The sequence below is a fragment of the Lichenostomus cassidix genome, chromosome 7 (genome assembly GCF_008360975.1).
Source record: "Lichenostomus cassidix isolate B80296 chromosome 7, HeHo_3.0, whole genome shotgun sequence".
Classification (NCBI taxonomy): Eukaryota; Metazoa; Chordata; class Aves; order Passeriformes; family Meliphagidae; genus Lichenostomus; species Lichenostomus cassidix.
The window spans coordinates 15,393,929-15,412,230 of record NC_139488.1 but is presented as its reverse complement, the minus strand read 5'-3'; the positions used below and the strand labels follow the sequence as shown (position 1 = coordinate 15,412,230).

The 18,302-nt window shown below is 36.6% G+C and overlaps 1 protein-coding gene across 1 annotated transcript in view; it reads right to left on the bottom strand.

The window, feature by feature from the left end:
* The window catches only part of PDE11A (phosphodiesterase 11A), a 116,832-nt gene that overhangs the window by 96,624 nt on the left and 1,906 nt on the right, over positions 1–18,302 (bottom strand). Inside the window, exon 2 of the mRNA XM_085066356.1 lies at positions 6,775–6,933. Within this exon, the coding sequence (XP_084922482.1) occupies positions 6,775–6,933 (159 nt within the window). The remainder of the gene's footprint in view (positions 1–6,774; positions 6,934–18,302) is intronic.

Genomic DNA, 18,302 nt, shown 5'->3' with positions numbered 1-18,302 from the left:
CTGAAACTGATTTTTGTGAAATTGTTGTGGTGTTTTCTAACCAGATCTGTTCAAATAAGGGTGCTACATGCAAAGAAAGCAGTCAACAAGGCTTCAAAAGCTCAGGCTGAGCCAAAAAGAAAGAAAATTATTTCCTTATTATAAGGAAAGAATACTTAAAATTGAAAATCTGATAGCACATATGGAACCACCTAATGCCATTTTTAGAATTATGTTTCAGAAGATCACTATAAAGTGATTTGCTCAAGGGGATACTGTGAATCAGTGCTAGAACAACAATACTGTCTTAATTACAGTTTCTTATTAAGTCTGTATTAGCATGCTGAAGGTCAGAGGTTGACTTAATTTTTAGCAAAATTATTTGCTCAGAAGTTTTCAATATCTCATCATGTAACCTATAGCTCCAGATAGGTTCTGCATCACTATTCCAGGGGGAAATACTTTTGATGGCAGGAACTGCTATATGAAGATTTCATTCTGCTTCAGGAAAGATAAGCAATTCACAGGAGATGCAAAATGCTATTTTCTAAAAGTATATCAAGCCTTGAAGTTATTATGAAGAACAGCTAGGGAGGACTGAATAGACTGACAGAAATTCAGAGAACGCTTCACTAGGGACCAAGTCCTCCCATCCAGCCCACAGGGCACATCTCCAGTAACTGTCAGAAATAAAGGCTTCACCAGCTGTTGACCACAAAGGTTTCCTCTTACATGCTTCTGTAACAGGGCCCCAGTGCAGATTTCACTTCAAGCAAACAAGATTTTTCTAATAAGCCATCTGATCAAAATAATTTACTTAGTTTAAGGGAGTTTTGCCAAGGAAAGAAAGACAGCTGAAAGTAAAAGGTTTATTCCTTAGGTAATGTAAGAACAGGGTTTTCTCCAGAAAAAAAACAAACCAAAAACAACTAACAAACAACAAAAACTAGCTTTTCTAGTCAATTCCTTGTACAGACAGTACCTAAGATTTATACTGTAACACAAATACACATCATAGCTTTCAAGGACTGGCAGGCTTTCTTTCTGATGACAGATATATCACACAAAATTCTAATCCTCCCGAACCTTTGTATTATTGTTGTTTTGACATTCAAAGCATTTAAGTGAAAAATCTATTAACACAGTATTAATAAAAAAAAATATTAACATCACCCATTCTAGTTACTAAGATGTCTTAGAATTACCATCAGAACTGCAGAGTTCTTGGCCTTTAGGCTTCCTGATGAAAAATTTATTCTGCTCCTTACTGAATAATGCAGTATGGCTGCACAAAGGCTTCCATGATCATGGCTTCCATGATCATGCATTACCAGTCTTCCTGAGAAGTTGTTCTTGTGTTTGACCAGTAAAGATCTGGGCTCCCTTCTCCTGCTACAATGTCTGGTGAATATGAATGAGAGGGGAAAACAGAACACAAGTTCCAGGGCTTCAGAATTTGCAGGAAGACCCAGTGTTTCTATTAGTAAGAGTCATACTCAAGGTACTCATGAATGCTTTATAATTGACATATCTGATAGACCATTTATCCTCATAACAACTCCTCTGGAATTTTTTCAAACAAGGATACAATTAATAAAAGTAATTTTTGATAATATAACTGAACAAAGCATGAAGGAAAGCAGCATAGTCTACTGTGAACCTGTCTCCTCCTCCAGTGTAAACAACAAGAGCCAAAACTGGTCATTAACCAATCTCTTTACAGTGATCTGACATGGATGAATTTAAGCTTCATAAATAGATTTGGGGGTCTGCACTTAATTAAAAATTCCTATGTTAGAAATGAACAGAAGTTTGATTTTTAAAAGGCCATCAAGTCAGCAGAGATTCTTTCATTTAGTTTAGTGAGCTCTGAATCAAATACTATGAAAATTAGCCAAATTACAGTCTAGGTTTAGATACAAGATCTCTTATTTATTCAAGTCTCTCCATATTAATTAAGAAGATACAACCACAGGCAATATGGGAAGAAACAACAGGTTCAGATTCCTGCTGGCAATTTCAGGAAGAATCCAGGTATCTTATCATAATGAGAGTAAGGAAGATAACAAAACTCTAGTCCCCACAAATAAACCCCATGACAATTTGCCTTGAACTGTTTGACAGAGGAAACCCTTCCTGATACCAAATCTGACAATTTGTTTATTTGTATTATGATAGACCCTAGAGGTATCAAACAAGTATCAAGAATTAAGGGCAGTATTTACCATAAACACGCAGCAACGAAGTAGCCCCCAAGTCTAGGAAAATACACAATTATATTTGAAGAAATATATAGTTCACTGAAATATCACTATGACATCTTAGGCATGTTTCCATATCTCAGAGATAAAGATGTCCAATTCAAATACTAACTGCCAGTCTCAAAACAGAGGTATTGATACAGGTAAGGTTTTGTTAAGTTTCAAGGACATTTTGAGTTCTGTAATTAAAAAGAAATCTAGATTTTTTCAGCTTAACTTGAAAGCATGACAAAATAGATAAAAGACTGAAAGAAGGCCATGCAAGTATCTGTCATGGCAGTCATTGTGTGCTATTGGTTGCAAACCAGTGGTGTTAAGCTGCCTTGATAAAGCCAATATCCTGGTGGCAAATTGCTTTAAACTCCCCCAGCAAGACAGTTCAGTTACTGTGATTTATTTTATTTTAGATTTGTGTAGCAAGTGCTTTTCGAGAAGTGTGCCTAATAGACCATTAGAGTTTTCCCAGATAGTTGTAGTGCTTCAGCACCTTCATCCTTCAAATGTCTTTGTTATTATTGGTCTTCTTTCAGCAAATTTGTCTCTTGCAGTGGGAGGTAAGTGACATATGGGCCACATGATACCTTTGAGGATTATGGAATTTTTAAATAATAGCTTTTGGAGTCTCATTGAGAACCAAGGTAGGTATGAGCAGGAGGTTATCACATACTGCAATATATGAAACACACAAAAAATTTCTTTATCTAATTTGTTTCTCTTGTTCCTTTGTAGTGGATCCATGAGTTATTTTCAGGTGACCTTTTTTGGCAATTCCTCACATTCACAGAGCTGGAGTTATCATTTTCACAACAGCCGGAGATGCTTTCCTGTTCTGGATCACTTCCTCTCCTAGTAATTTTATTTACAGTTGATTACTTCCCTAAGATAAAGAAATGGTCCTTACTGACTTTGAAATTGCTCTCTGCCAGCATGACTCTAAGCTCATCATGCAAAAACTCAGAAAATAAATTAGCAGGTACAGCAAAATCCCTGGAAATCATTCATCACTATGGTAGACCTGGTATAGGATATATTTAAGCTTAAACTAATATGGACTGAGAAGAGCACAGTAAACTGGAAAATTTAGAATCACAAGGCTGCTATTAGGAATGTGAGAAATACAGATGTTGGAGCATGAGAACACTTATCTTCAAGCCCCCACAAACCAAATACACATCGGATAAATCCTGGAATTTATAGACATACATACTTCTTAATAAAACTATCCACAGAGCACAGACAACCAAATCCAGTTCTTACTTGCCCCTCCCAGGTCTCACTGCATTCAAACTACTGGTTTTCAGCAAAACCAGTGGGGTTTAATTCGAGATGGCAGCCCTGAATACTTTCCCTGCAGTCAATTCACTTCTTTCAGACAAGGAGGACGTCAGAGGCAGAGAGAACCAGGATACCAATTTAAGTGACCATGGAGCTGCTGCTGCTGTTCGTTAAGCCTCTCTGATGGAGGATTAGATTTGTTTTGGCACTGCATCTCAGAAGACTCTAAAGGGCAGACAATAATCTAAACCACAGACTGTGAAACTCTTGTTAGGCTTTTCTCACCAGTCCTGGAACAAGTATGACTCACCAGCAAACAGCACATACACTTAAGTGAATCTTCAGCACAGTACAGAGAATGCATGTAGGGTGCACAGTTCTTTCCAAGGGTTTGGGGGTTTTGTCTTTCTGCTCTATGTCTGTGCAAATGAACTGGTCTCTTCATTTGCAAAACATATGTAAAAGCATATCACCTGTTATTTTTCCAAAAAGGTACCAATTACACATCATAGTGTAATAGTGACGGCTGTAAATAAGGTATTCTACTATTGTTTGCATAAAACAAAAAATATCCAAAACCAGTCTGTTCAGCTGAGGGACTAATGTTGGGGTAACAAAACATGTTGTGATACTGAACATCTTTCTCTCATGCCTGTGGCTGTCATCTAATTCTGCACTTAAACAATGAATTGGTTGAAACATTCCTAACACCAAAATGAGAAAAGAATTTCAACAGTGGGAAACAATAATTAAATGTGGAAAATTCACTTCTATTTGTTATTAGTGCTGTGCTTTTAACACTGTGGTCAGACATGTAAGAGAAAACCCTGAGAATTTGCCATGAAAATCAAAACCAGAAAAACTTTGCAATATAATACTCCATTTTAGATACTGCAAAATATAAACTTGGTTACAGCTTGAGAGCATTAAAAACTCCTAAATCTTAAATATTTTATTTGCTATTAACTTCCTGAAAATAACTAAGAGTACATAAAAATGAAGCTAGCATCTACTTAATTCTAATTGAAAACATAAGTCTTTGTTTCCTATTGACTCAAGACAGCAGTGCCGCCAAGAGACATTTCATTATACAATATAGTCTTGTCGTTCTGCAAAAAAACCTCCAGCAGATTATTTTAATTGCTTCGCACAATACTAAGAGAAGAAAGACACTTGCAAACAAGAGCCAGACTCAAATGATTCCGACATTTCTCTGAGAGGGTTTCAGGGGTAGGAAGAGGATTGGTAATTTACATTTTCATTTTCTAACCATTCTGAAGTCACTGATTGTCAGAAACTGTAACATCAACATAATGCTGCAGACAGGTCTTTTACTAGCCACTTATCAGACTTTTCTGCACAAGCCACCTCAATACCCAGGCTGCCCAAGCTTTTTTTTCTTACTCTGAAGGGGGTTTCTCAGTTTTCACCTTTCCTCACAACCAACCATGTTGATATTATGATTAAAAAAAACCAACAACAAAACTGTTTGCTAATCCTGCAAGACAGTTCTCCTGAAAGTATGTGCTCTCTTGCTTCGTAGAGGGATATCATACTTTCTAGGTTAGCAAGTGAGTGAAAAAAAACTTAAAAGCATGGGTTTTGAAATAACAGCACATGGACTGCCAGGCCTCATTAAATCCAAGATCTATTACAGGGCAAAATGATGGTTATGTTCTCATTTACTTTTCCATAAAATCTACATGTCAGAACCCATTCAATATATTCTTGAAGAGTTCTAACACACAGGCTTGTAACTATAACAGTGATATAAATACTAGGAAAAAATAAAGATGACAAAGTATGGACAGTTTGCTGATTTTTAGATAATATTTGGTAGTCATTGTATGGAAGCAAATGCTACAGCATCAGTACTAGCATCAAATATTCATTTATTAGAATATTTATGTAATACACAATTCACATGTGAATGGTTGTTTTGCTAGTTGAATGTATGATAATCAAATGTAGGATCCATGATAAAGGCTGCATTTTAAACAAAATTCCCTTTTTACAAGGACAGTACTAATAAAAAGAAGTGCTGAAAACCCCTATTCAGGGAAGATTTAATTTGCATTTAGTTACCCATTGAGGCATGTACATTGCTAAAAAAATCAACATTCAGCATACAGGGTTCCCAAGAGTCAAAAGTAATTCAGAAGCAACCTATGGTTACATAAGTTTAGATTTTTTTTTCTAGAGAAGGAATTTAAGAAGTACTGGATAATGTCAGATAAAGTGCCATCTGAAAACTGAGAGTTATTTTTAAAGTTAGTGAATTCAAACTAAACCACTATGCCAAATCAGTTACACAAACACCTTGCAAAAATAAAAATTAAAAGTTAATTATTTTTATGGGGGGGGAAAGTGTGTATAACATTAACTGCATTTGAATCAATATACAGAGCTTTTTGGAGGAAAAGTCTGCCTCTAACAACACTCCCACAGAAATAAGATTCAATGCTATTTTAATACAAAGAAGGGTAGTTCCCTATTATGTGCTTAAAGGAGATTCCATTTCTCTCTTCTGGGCAGACAGAGTTGCAGTTCTGTTGTTCCCCAGTTTTTTGTCCTCAACCATTTTCTTCCCCAGTCACGTTTTGACTTTGTGCACATTTTCCCTCCAAGGTCAGCTGAATACATCTGCCTTCAACAGCAGCATTTCCTATTTTCCCCACTGTCTTTGATTCAAGTTCCTTCTTTGCAGATACTTCTACTTTCATGCCTCTTGAGCTCACTTTACTCTCCAAATTCCACCTAATATACACATAACCAGTGTTCCTTCCCACCCTCTTTGTCCTTCCATGGCTATTTGAAAGTCTCTAATATTTTAGAATAACAGAGTTGCATATGCATGATTTCCTCTAAAATAAAATTTCTTTTTGCATATATTAGAGGCATTTATCCCACAGAAAGTACTAAGAGAAGATCTTGATTTTTAGAGTCTGCAAGCTTAGGAGTATCTCTGTGATAGTTTCCCCCCAAACTAATCCTTACAGGTCAGGTTTTCAAAAATAAAAAAAGTCTTTCTACCAAGGTCTACTACATGAAAAAGGTCTGTATGAGATTAAGCTGAAGCCAGAGGAACTCATACATTTACAGAACAAATATACATTTTCTACTGCAAACAAAAAAATGTACAGTTTATTATGCACTTCTAAAAAAACCCATTAATGCAAATGATGTGCTATTTACTGATTAAGTCTACTGAATTAGAGAAAAAAATTAAGAAAGCATGCAAAAGTAAAGGGAATCTTACTTTTTCATCATCATCAGAAAAAGGGGCACCTCCTGGAGTCTTATTTATTGCTTGTGCAACACCAATAATCTCTCCATCACTGTTTCTGATGGGCATGCACAAGAGTGACTTTGTCTTGTATCCAGTCAGTTTGTCAATCTCATCATTAAAGCGTCGATCCTTCAAAAGAAAATAAGGAAACATTAACATACATTTCATATATCTAAGCTTTCTTCAGACAGCAAAGCACTTTTCTCAATGTCTGGTATTATATTTTTCAGTAGCATTAGGCTGTTTCTTCTCTGTTATTACCCCATTCTTTATTAGCTGTTTTTCCTCACTTTTCTCAGGGGATCAGTACAAGATTTGCCATTACATAACTGCATTCACTGAAGTCCAACATTTATACCTCAGTTAGAAGAATGTCAGCAAAGACTGATATCTGGCATTAGTAATGTGATCATACATACACACTGCTAGCCCCTGCTGCCATTTCACACCCATATTCTGTAGATGCTCACGATTGCTTTGTCAAGTAAATGGATACTCTTTTTGGCCCTATTTCTGTCTGTTCAGGACTGGTCATGCGGACTAGTATTCCGAAGCAGTACAAACACATTTTCAAAGAAATAATTAAAAAAAAACCAAAACCTCAGCTCTTTCTGGAAAACTAAGTACAGGAATGTCCCAGTTCAAAAAAAGCACTGTGCAGCAATCCATTCTCTGGAACAGTAAAACCCATACTGCAGATCATAAAGCAACTCATGGGAGGCTGAAAAGTTGAGAGGTAGTGCTGACATTACTTTTGTTCATCTTGGTAGAGCATGGTCTTCAACAGCTCTTCTATCAGCCAGATAGGAAATTACTGCTTTTCACTGGCAGTAGCTCTGTTCCTCCAGGGTGAAGTTAGCATTTGTGCTGCAGACAATAGTTATAGCCAGTTCAGACTCTCCTAATATGAGGGAACTAAGTTGTTGTACAAAATTAGGCACAACTTTTTGTTTTCAAAAGTTTAAACAATATTGGCTGTGAAATAATGTCCATATTTGTCTCAAGTAATGAAACCAGTCCACACAGTCCTTAATTTGTGATGAGAAATTCATTAAATTTTTACTGATATTAAAAACTGTCAATTTTTTCTTTACAATTCTATATCTATTTCCCTGTTGCAAATTCCTGATGCTATAGAAATAGTCTCTTCTAGTCATTTTGAGACATGATTTAGAAATTCTCTATTCTTACCCACTATAAAAATTAACAGATACATTTGGCTACTTTATTACTTAAGGCATATTTTCTAGCATTTCAACCTCAAGGAATTAATACCAAATGTACCCAACAACTTCTTTGGGAGAACCAGAACTCCCACGATGGATGGTTTTTAATAACAGCATCAAGGATGCAGCTCTGCCTTATCTTGTGATGTTTCCACTTACTTATAAACACTTCTATATCAACTTCAATAGAAGCTGAACTCTTCTGCACTGTAGAGAATGCTGCCTAGAAATACACAGTTCTTCTACAACAGAAGAAAGGAAAACGTAGTTCAATTACCACACAGTAGGCTTCACTAATGAATAAATTAAATATTTCTTCCAGTACTTCCTGGTAATGTCTGAACTACTGTTTGGAATTTGTTGTTGTTGCTGAAATATTGATAATATATTTTGTGCTACTGAAGAGACAATCTCTGCTCTACTAATTTTGTACCAAGCAAAACAGAGTACATGGGGAGTACACTGAAACAACAAGTGTGCCTTGAGCAGTAATACTGTTGTTGATTGACACCTAGTGGGCCTTATAAAAAAGTAAACCTTCAAGGGGCAGTTTGAAAAAACCAGCTGTTGGTCACATCAAAAGTGAGTTGAGATTTTCTTATCTGAATACACTCTAGACATGTGGTATATGTAGTCACTGCCTTTTCAACAGGCCACAAGATTAAGACAGAAAGTGCTGTTTGCTCTGCAGGGTGTGGTGGCACACAGGACAGGGGCTGGGGAACCTGTCTGAATTGGATACACACAGTACAGCTGCCAGTGTTAGCAACAGATGGCATGATGAGCTGTAGAGCCAGTGCTCCCTAATGGATACTGTGGAGTAGTAGAGACACAGGAGGGGTTAGCAGTTTGAAAAGTGTTGGTGTTTCCATTCGTGTACAGCTCATTCCTGCTGTATTGCTTCTCTTCTCAGGCACGTTGTGGAAGTTTCCTGTTTGTATCTCCCCCTGGAACTTCTACACCAGGAGAAAGCAAGGATTATCCACTGATGCTAGAGAACTGGATTACCTTTTGCAGAAGGGTATTACATCTTGGAGCCAAAACTAAAGGTACTGTAGTCTAAGAAAGTTAATGCATTTTATTGGAAAAATGGGAGATTTTTGAGAAAAAACTCAAAAACTTGGTAAAAACTGAGAATCATCAAGATGTGAAGGGAACCTATCCCTACTCTTTTGTGGAAAAGCATTCCAGAATTTCATTTGGGTGACATTTGAGAAAGTGATGAGGAAATATAAGGGAACAAAATAAAATACTGTTCCTGGCAACATCAATATTGGAACTATGCAATATGCACAAAAACCAGAATGACTGGATGACCTGCATTATGTTCCAAACCTCATATCCATACACTCTCTTCTTTCATCAATTACTGTCATAATAGCACATACATGGCGGGATCTAACAGAGAGGTTTGACTGGGTTTAACAGTACTGATAAAAACCTCAACGCTCAGGTGGGAGCTGTGATGGCCAAGAATGGACCAAATTTATACCTCCTTTTCCTCACAGGGCAGTAACCTTGAGCAAGGAAGCCTGTTTGGCAGCTGATAACAGCACTAGTAAATCAGAGAGAAGGTCTCTGTCAGGTTGCAAACATTTTGAGATATAAACTCTATCATCCCACATGTTGGAACAGCCTGCAACATGACAGGGTCCTCATTTGCACCAGGCTCCTGGGTAAAAAGGAGTATCAGTGTTTATGACAGCAGTGCAGCACTTGATTTTAAGTTTTTCATGATTAAGACATTTATTCAGAAACTGGGGACAGAAGAGATAAAGATAAGCTTTTGAGAGAGAGATTTCACCATAATTGTAATTGTACTTACAGTATGTTCATGCAAGAACAGTCATGAATTAAAGTCTTCCACTAACTGTTTAAAATATTAGTAAAACCAAATGTAGCTGATTTTATTGCTTTGGTTCTGTATAATGAATTTTCTACACAGAGATATTAAAAATGTGAAGGCTGAGGCACTTTTAACTGGAATTTCACAACTGCTATAAAGGAAAAGTTATTCTGTAGGACAAACCCCATCCTAGTCTTAAGGATATTTATTGATAAATAATCTAATAATTCTTAGTGGGGAAATGATACCCTGTAAAAAGTGATAGTCAAGGGAAAACATAGAGAAGAGCAAGTCTGATCCATCAGTCCAAGTGCTGGTATTTCAGTTCCCTGCACAAGGACAATGTAGTCCCAGTTTTTTGGACATATTTGAAGATTGTCAGTAAATGTGAACACAAATACCCTCATGGTTTTATTCCGTAGAAAACCAGATAAAGGTACAGAAAGTTTTTTTCCATTATGGTTCTAGAATCATATGTTATCAGAATCTCAACTTTCAACTAAAGTTTTGGCTTCTGAGCAGTTTCACCAACTGCCATTTGGTGTTGATTTTCAGTTAAAGTAGGTAGTTCATGCATTGTTAGCAAACATAAAAGTTTCACTGGGTTTTTTGTCTGTTTTTTTCAAATATAGGATAACTGTTTGAACTTGAAAACATCTTTTTATAACCCTAACAAAACTAGTACATTTCATGTGAGCATTATTAGCTTGATTTAGGACAAAAAAAAAATTATAATCCTAACCCAAGTTAGCGAAGAATCAAATATTAGAATGGAGGATGAAACCTGCTTCATAACATTTCCAGGAATTAAGTCTTCATGACAAAGACAGTTCCTCTGTAATACCTAAGGAAAAGTGTTTAATCTAGTGAAATGCACCAAATGCCTCATCCAAAGCTGACAGCTAAAAAAGAAAGCCATTTCTGATTTTATGATTTGAAAACACTTTTCAAATCTTTTCATCACACAGAAGAGAACACTACAAAAAATGTTCAAGTAACAGGCCTGGCCTATTGTATTTTACCATTTATTTCCCCTTTTTTTTGTTGTTGCTTTTTTTTCTTTAGGAAGGGCTCTGTTAAAAAAAAACCAAAAAAACCACACAAACTTGCATCAAAATTTCCTGGAATATACTGTATTTAAATTACTGATTAAGTTGCTATCAAAATATCTAATCAAATTGTATCAAAAATATTGTATCAAAAATTGTATTAAAAATAACTAATGCAGGTAGTATGACAGCATTATTAATACCTGAATATTACTGTAGTACCAAACTGCATGGGATAGACAAGTTTGAATGAATTTACAGAAAGCCATCCTCCAAGAGCCTTTACAAAAATAAAGAAATTCAAGTTGGAAGACTTCATAACTCAATTCACTTTCTTAATCATGCTTCCTGTAAGTATAATACATAAGCTTTTATAGAGAGCAAAAAGAGCAAGAAAGCAAAAAGAGCAATCTAAAAGACAGCAAGTTCTCTAGATTCAAAGCATAACATTAAAAAGCTAAATACAAATAAAAAAATTAAGGCATGCAGTCTGTTCTAGATACACTTTTCTAAAAATCACATATGGTGCAAATTACATTGTGCATAAACAGGAACCAAAAACCAAGCAATAAACCACTAAGGGAGATATGGGGAAACCTTGTAGAGAAGAAACTCACACAGAAAACACAAGTAATAAAGCAATCTCTGAAGAGACTTCTATGTAAGGACTGCCGCTATTCCTGTCATCTCCCCCAAAATCCCTAAATCCCCAGAGAGAAAGGCAGCAGGAGAACAAACTAGTATCAGGCAGCAGCGTCACAAACCTAATTCTCCCAAGTAAATAAGCACAGTCCAGTAATATTGTGACTATTTATATAGTGACAGCAATATTTCTTATAAGATAAAATTACTAAAACAGACAAGATGCATGAAACAGCTCAGCCAACTCTATTTCTTTACTCCCAAAACAATTCTTATAAAGGGAGAGAACATTGATCCTCAAAAATTTTTAAGTTCCAGATTTAAAACTAAGACTATATATAGTTTGAATTTGTAATGTAGCTTACTTTGAAAAAACAAAAAAGGTGTTGATTTGCAACAATGCAATACTAAAGATTTTTGGTGGTTTTCCCCCCCTGCATATGTCAGGAGTTTGGATTTTTTTAGTTTGATTGGTAGGAGTGTCTCATATGATTTATGCCCTTTTCCTGACCACTGTTTCATTTATTAGTTTGACAATGGACATTAATAACAAAGCATGTTTGTCTAATTATGACTTGCACAAAATTAATGTGAAAAAAAATTGTATAATAGTCTTAAACAGGAGTAAATTACTTTATAAGCACTAGCAAGTCTGCAAACATTAGTGCCTAGCTAATAAGCATAACTACAGTTCATGCTTCATAGTCTGAACTGATCAGCAGCAGGGGTCAGAAAATCTTCCTCTGTAGGACATTACCCAGATCCATCACACAAGGTTTTTGTTTTCTCCCTTCAAAACAAACTCCAGTTAGATCACCAACAGCACAACAGTGAGCCGAGTTGTGGCCATGTACAGCAGATTCTGTGCACTTCTAGTCTGATTGTATCACTATTAAAGAAATTGTTTACAAAGGAAAATATTTTTCCACTAATTTTCAATATTTAGAAATGATACCTGGTTACTCCATCACAGTGGCTCTCTCTCCCTTCCTGTACCAGACCTGACTGATGCCCCACGGGGCACCAACCACAACCATGCCCATGTTCCCATTTTGTTCCAGCATTTCTTTGGGACAGAGCTTAGTGCTGAGCTCCTAAATATTCACTATTCTCTACACAAGATATATACACACAAGTGGCTTTAAAAAGCTAATACTCCTCTGAGCAAGGTAACCAACAAGACTCCTGGGTGTTTCAAGATAAATCTGTGTATGGATTTAAACCTAGCACCTGCTGGAGATTAAACAGGTGGACAACAGTTTCAAGTGCTGCAGCAGCAGTATAATAGGATTCTTGAATAAGAAATTAAAAGCATGTTATTGTGACAAAGCAGTAGTGTTTGTTATTAACAAAGAAGCACTCATTTTTAACTGTGCACGGTAGACACATGAAGCTCAGACTGCACAGAGTTGCCATTGCCTTGTTAACACATAACTCCGAGCCATTAGTTTGAGTCATTTATTTTTCAGTTTGTCAATAGGGTTATTTTAGAAAAGTAAAACAAATTAACTTGCATAATGATGCATGTATCCTTCTTAAATTTGTTGTTCTATAGAAAAGCTATGCAATAGCATACAACTGTAAATAACCAAAATGAAATATCCATTTCTTTTGAAAAATTGAAAGCCAACCAAGCAGAACACCAAAATCATTTACCACACAAATCGACAGCTTGTGCTTGTAGCAGGATTTCAGCTAAAATCTGAAGGGCCACATCCTGCAGTTTTTTCTCCTGGTCACTGACTTGCTCTCATCAAATATATATATATATATATATGTATATATATATATACACACGTACTACCTTCTCATGAGGAACTATAGGCCACAGAATGTCACCAGTTTCACATCTGTTCTACAAAGATGTTCTAGAATGTCTGAGGTAAAAAAACCCTGACCACATCTGTACTCTTCAGACAGATGGACTGGCTGAGCAATAAACCAGTTAATGTCTATCAGCTTACCAAAAGGAAAACCACCGAAGCTCTCCAAAAAGCTTTTCATGCCAAAGCTCTGCAACAGCCCAGGGACTGCTGGAGGAGGGAGAGCTGGGGAGCCAGGCCATACCTCTCCCTTGGAGAGGCCAGAGGCACCCAGGACTGAGAACCTGCTCTATAGGGCAGCTAAGAAAAGGAGACAGGTAGGTTTTTTTTAAAGTAGAAAAACATCACAAAATTACGAACCTGTTAATGCCCTGAACTCCTTCATGTTTGTGGTTGCCTGGGAGTGACCCATCACACCGGCACCAAAACAAAACATGCCATCTACTTCAACGCTGATTTTAAGTGTGTGAGCACCACAAAATGGCTGATAATTACACAACAGCCCCAGAGGGAAGTAGAGAAAACTCATTCCACCCAAGTCTGGGCAGGCTCCTTCCATCCCAGCCCTTTGCCACACTGCTGCTCCCAGTGCAGAGACTTGTGACAAACAAGCCCCACCGGGGCACCCTGAGCACAGCCACTGCTGGCCCACCTGCTGCTCATCCCAAACTACTGCAGCATCACAGCCACGGTGGGCATACCTCGGGCAGCAGGCAGGTGGTGAGCATCCATGGAGTAGTGACTGAGCAACCTTGGAGGACAAGCCACTGCCTTTTCTCTGAAGCACATCAGAGCATCTTAGCTATTACTGTTGCAATTACCTTCTACATTCCCCATGGTGCTTCCTAGCCATGTCTCATGTACAGAAAAAAAAAATTGGTTTTTAATTTCTTACTGTATTACGTGGAAATTTTAAAGACCACTGTGTATTCTGTTTGCCAGGTCTTATGATCTTTGATCTCTAAAGAGCAACCTCTGTCCTTGTTAAGAGTCAACACTGAAATGAATTAGAGCTGTTCTGGCGCCACTGTCCAATGGCTGAGTAGAACAGTGATAAGTGCTTCCCATTTGCAGAGCTGAACCTCCCAGGCCCCAGGGTTTTTAATGCTTTAACTGCTGTTTAAGAGTGAGAGGGACCCGCTGATAATACTGCTGATGACAAACAGCTACCCTGTGCAAGGAAGCATGGCTCATGCCTCTTCTTGAACTGCACCCACAGCCAGTCCCACAGCTGCCCCCCCAGGCTGAAAGGTTTGCACCCCTGAGCAGTAACTCTGGTATGCTGTCCTGGCACAGCAGGAGAATGGCACTGAATGCTCAGAGCTCACCAGCAGGGCATGAAAAAGACAACATCCATGCCTATGCCTAGGTATTCAAAGATGTTTAAAACGTGCTGTAAAGGGCTCTGTGTGCATTAACTATGTTACACTTGGCCTAAGCATGAAAGACACAACAGGAGAGTCCCTATGAAGAGAGCTCGATTTGTTTCTTACTTTCCTCGATTTCAGTTGCAGTAATGTGGTTACATTTTCTTTTTGAAGACTTGAGCTGTAATGAAAAATAACTATGGTCATATTTTATGGCCCTTTGTCTAACTTGCAACACCCTTGTCTTAGGGTGACTCCATTTAATATTTCTGCTCTCTTTGCTACATGCTTTATTAGAACATCCATCTGGTAAGCCATTTTTGTCTTCTGTCTTTTAAAGCTACTTTTAAAACTCAAATTTAACATAAGATGTGCAGAAACTTTATTCAGCTGATACTGGAAAATGGCAGTATACATTTTTCACCATTTTCTGATATACGCTTATAATTCTAGAGGGTAACATGTTTTTTCCACTAGTTAGAAGGATTTAGGATATTATTAAATTGTTTCCTAATTTTTGCACAGCTAAATTAGCTAATTTTGTTAGCTACATTGCACAGCATACATTAACCAAACATTACTTGTGATTTAAAATGTTTATTATTTAATTTACTGCTCTGAAAGATGAAACAAAATTGAAATTATCAGTAATTTCAGGTAAACATCATGGATGTCCTGTGAAAAGAACGGATGACATGAAAAAGCCACAGCTTTAAATAGGAAAAAACCTTAAATTTGTAAACAACTTCTAAGAACTATGTACTTACAATAGGCTTAATAGTCTTAATATATGAGGACAGAAGCTACCTCTATTCTCTGTCAAAAGGAGCCTCAATGGACATTTAGGCCCCAAATTTCCTTGCCAGTATGACTTGATTCTTCCAATATCTGCGCTCAAGATATAGTACATTATTCCCGTATGAAAAAGGTGTCAGAAATGCTTCCAAAATTAACATATGGGAGCATCCAAGGCCTTATTTTAGAATTTAAATTAACTCAAAGTTTGATTTACAATTCCACTGGATTAATTTCTGGAGAAAGAGTTTTAGACTGGCTCCAAAATGAAAATGCAAAGAAAGTATCCAATTGTTTTCCTTTTCTCAAATTCTCTCTACCTCTAACTCTTGCAGTATCTCATCATCATGTGTGTTACAAACTGTTAAAACTATAAACTCACTCTCATCAAATAACTTTGCAATGTAATTAACAAAGCTTTTAGTACCACAAAATAAATTGTACAACTTTTGAACCAGTCATATAATATTAATCTGAACCTTTCTATAAACTATTTGTCAAATTCTCTGTTGCTATGAGCCTCCAAGAAATATGTTCAGTCAAAGCTGACCTTCATAAATTAAATTACTGTGAGATGTCATATAGTCATTGTTTAGCATTAGAAGAGTGATTATTATACAGTCTTCAATAAGTAATATTAATTCCAAACCTTTTATCTATGTGTGTTTATTGAATTAAGAAAGATTGTTCACATTAGCAGATTTTGAAAGTCACACTCAACAACAGTAACGATCACCTGGACTGTGGAAAATCCCCATCCTATTATTGATTTAATTGTTTAGTATGCTTTCCTTTTAGTAAAAGAAATGTGTAATTGAAATACTACACCATCTCTGATAATGACACAACCAGTCATTTACAAATACTTGCTAAAACAATCACTCAGTGCATGGGCAGAGGGGATTGCCTGCATGGAATGCATTACAAGACATGACAGCATTTAAATGTAATGCTGATTGCACTGAAGTACCATTAATGTCAGTCGTAGCTGGCAGTACAAGCAGGCAACCCAATTTGTGCTCAGTGTTAGAATTCTAACAGAGCCTAAATTTCTCAATACTGTAAACTCGCTAATTGATGATATGGAAGTATGTTTATCTCTTTTTAAACAAGCTTGTTAATTTCAAAACCAAGCAGAATAAGTTTAAATTAATCTAGAAGTTCTTCTGACCTTGTGTAATGCTTTTTCTTGTCAAATGGATAGCATCAATGTAGAAACCCTGTTCAATGGACAAAAAAAATGGTGCTCTGCTGTCAGCCCTTTTTCTTCAGCTTCACCTGACAGCATTTCCTGGTTTTATACCTGACAATTGATTAAACACTTTCATCATCAGTGGCAAAAAAATAATATTATCCTATTTATTAATTTTTAAAGTGCTCCATTGTGAATGCTACAATGATCTGAAATGGAACAGCTGTCACTTCTTCACACGCATGTACCTGGAGCTCTTTACTTCCATAGAGCCCATTATACCATTAAATTAGAAATGTCTCCTTTTAATGATGCACAGTGGATATATATCCTTGCCAAGTAAGAGAAGGTAAACTGTACTAACTCAGAAATGTACCTGAAAGCAGAGACCTGGTTTATCATCAAGCAAAGCTTTCATTACAGTTGGAAGGTCTCAAGTTTCATTTGCACTAAAGTCAATTGAAGTAGCTCCACTGAAAGTAGGAAAGTTGCAACTGATGTAATTACAGGAAGGACTTGGATTACAACTTGCCCATCTACTGCAACTAATGTACTTATGGCTTAAATATATAATGAATTGTATTATTTATAATATTTAAATTGATTTTGTGTAAGAGCCAGACGAAAGTATAACATAAATAGCACTGGGAATGACAGCTGGACAGATTGTTTTTCACTTTTCTCTGTGGATGAAACAGAAAATAAACTGTTCAAAGAAGCTGGACTTTTTCCACAGGGAAGTTAACACAAAGTTAACCCTGAGGAAAAATAATACAATATACGTCCCTAGGACTAGAAAACACTTCCCTTTCAGTGGCATTCTCACCTCCAAAAGAAAAGGTGGCTGGGGCTATACAGAGTTAGGAGGGATCATGTTCTTTCCTAGCCAAACTCAGATATCCTTTATCTGTTTAGCAAGTTGAGACTATTCAGAACATACTGCTTCACCTACAATAGAAGATATTCTGGGAATTGCACAATTTTACAAGTGAAAGTAACAAAATCAGATTACCAGGAAAAGTGTATAATGCACAAAAGGGGGGGAAAAAAGGAAAAAAGCCAGTTGAATTTTTTTTCAAAGGTGATCCAATACTGATTTTAGTCTGAGCATTTTTACCATTCCCTTTGAAATCTGTAGGTTGGGAACCTCTGTCAGTCTGGATCTGTGAGGTGCCTACTATTTTTCAAATACTGCTTGACAAATAAATAAATAAATATTCAGTCCCAAATACATATACCCTAGTTCTTCTTCTGTATTTAAAAAACAAAAATAACCACATCTTATAATTTGAGTTTCTTCCATGTAGCTTGCTGGAAAGCGTCATCAGTTTTTCAATGTTTATTTTTGTTATTACTGTGTAGTAAAATTAGACACTGGGTAATGATGACTGCTAAAATTCTTAAAGACATATATTTCCCACCTTTCTTAAGCTTCCCAAGGTCCGAACTGAGAAAACATATCACTTTGTGGTTCTTAGTTTTCTCAAGAACCTCCAACTGCTGATAGCATCTTACACAGATGAACACTAGAAACAGACCCCCGAGAGAGAGGTAAATT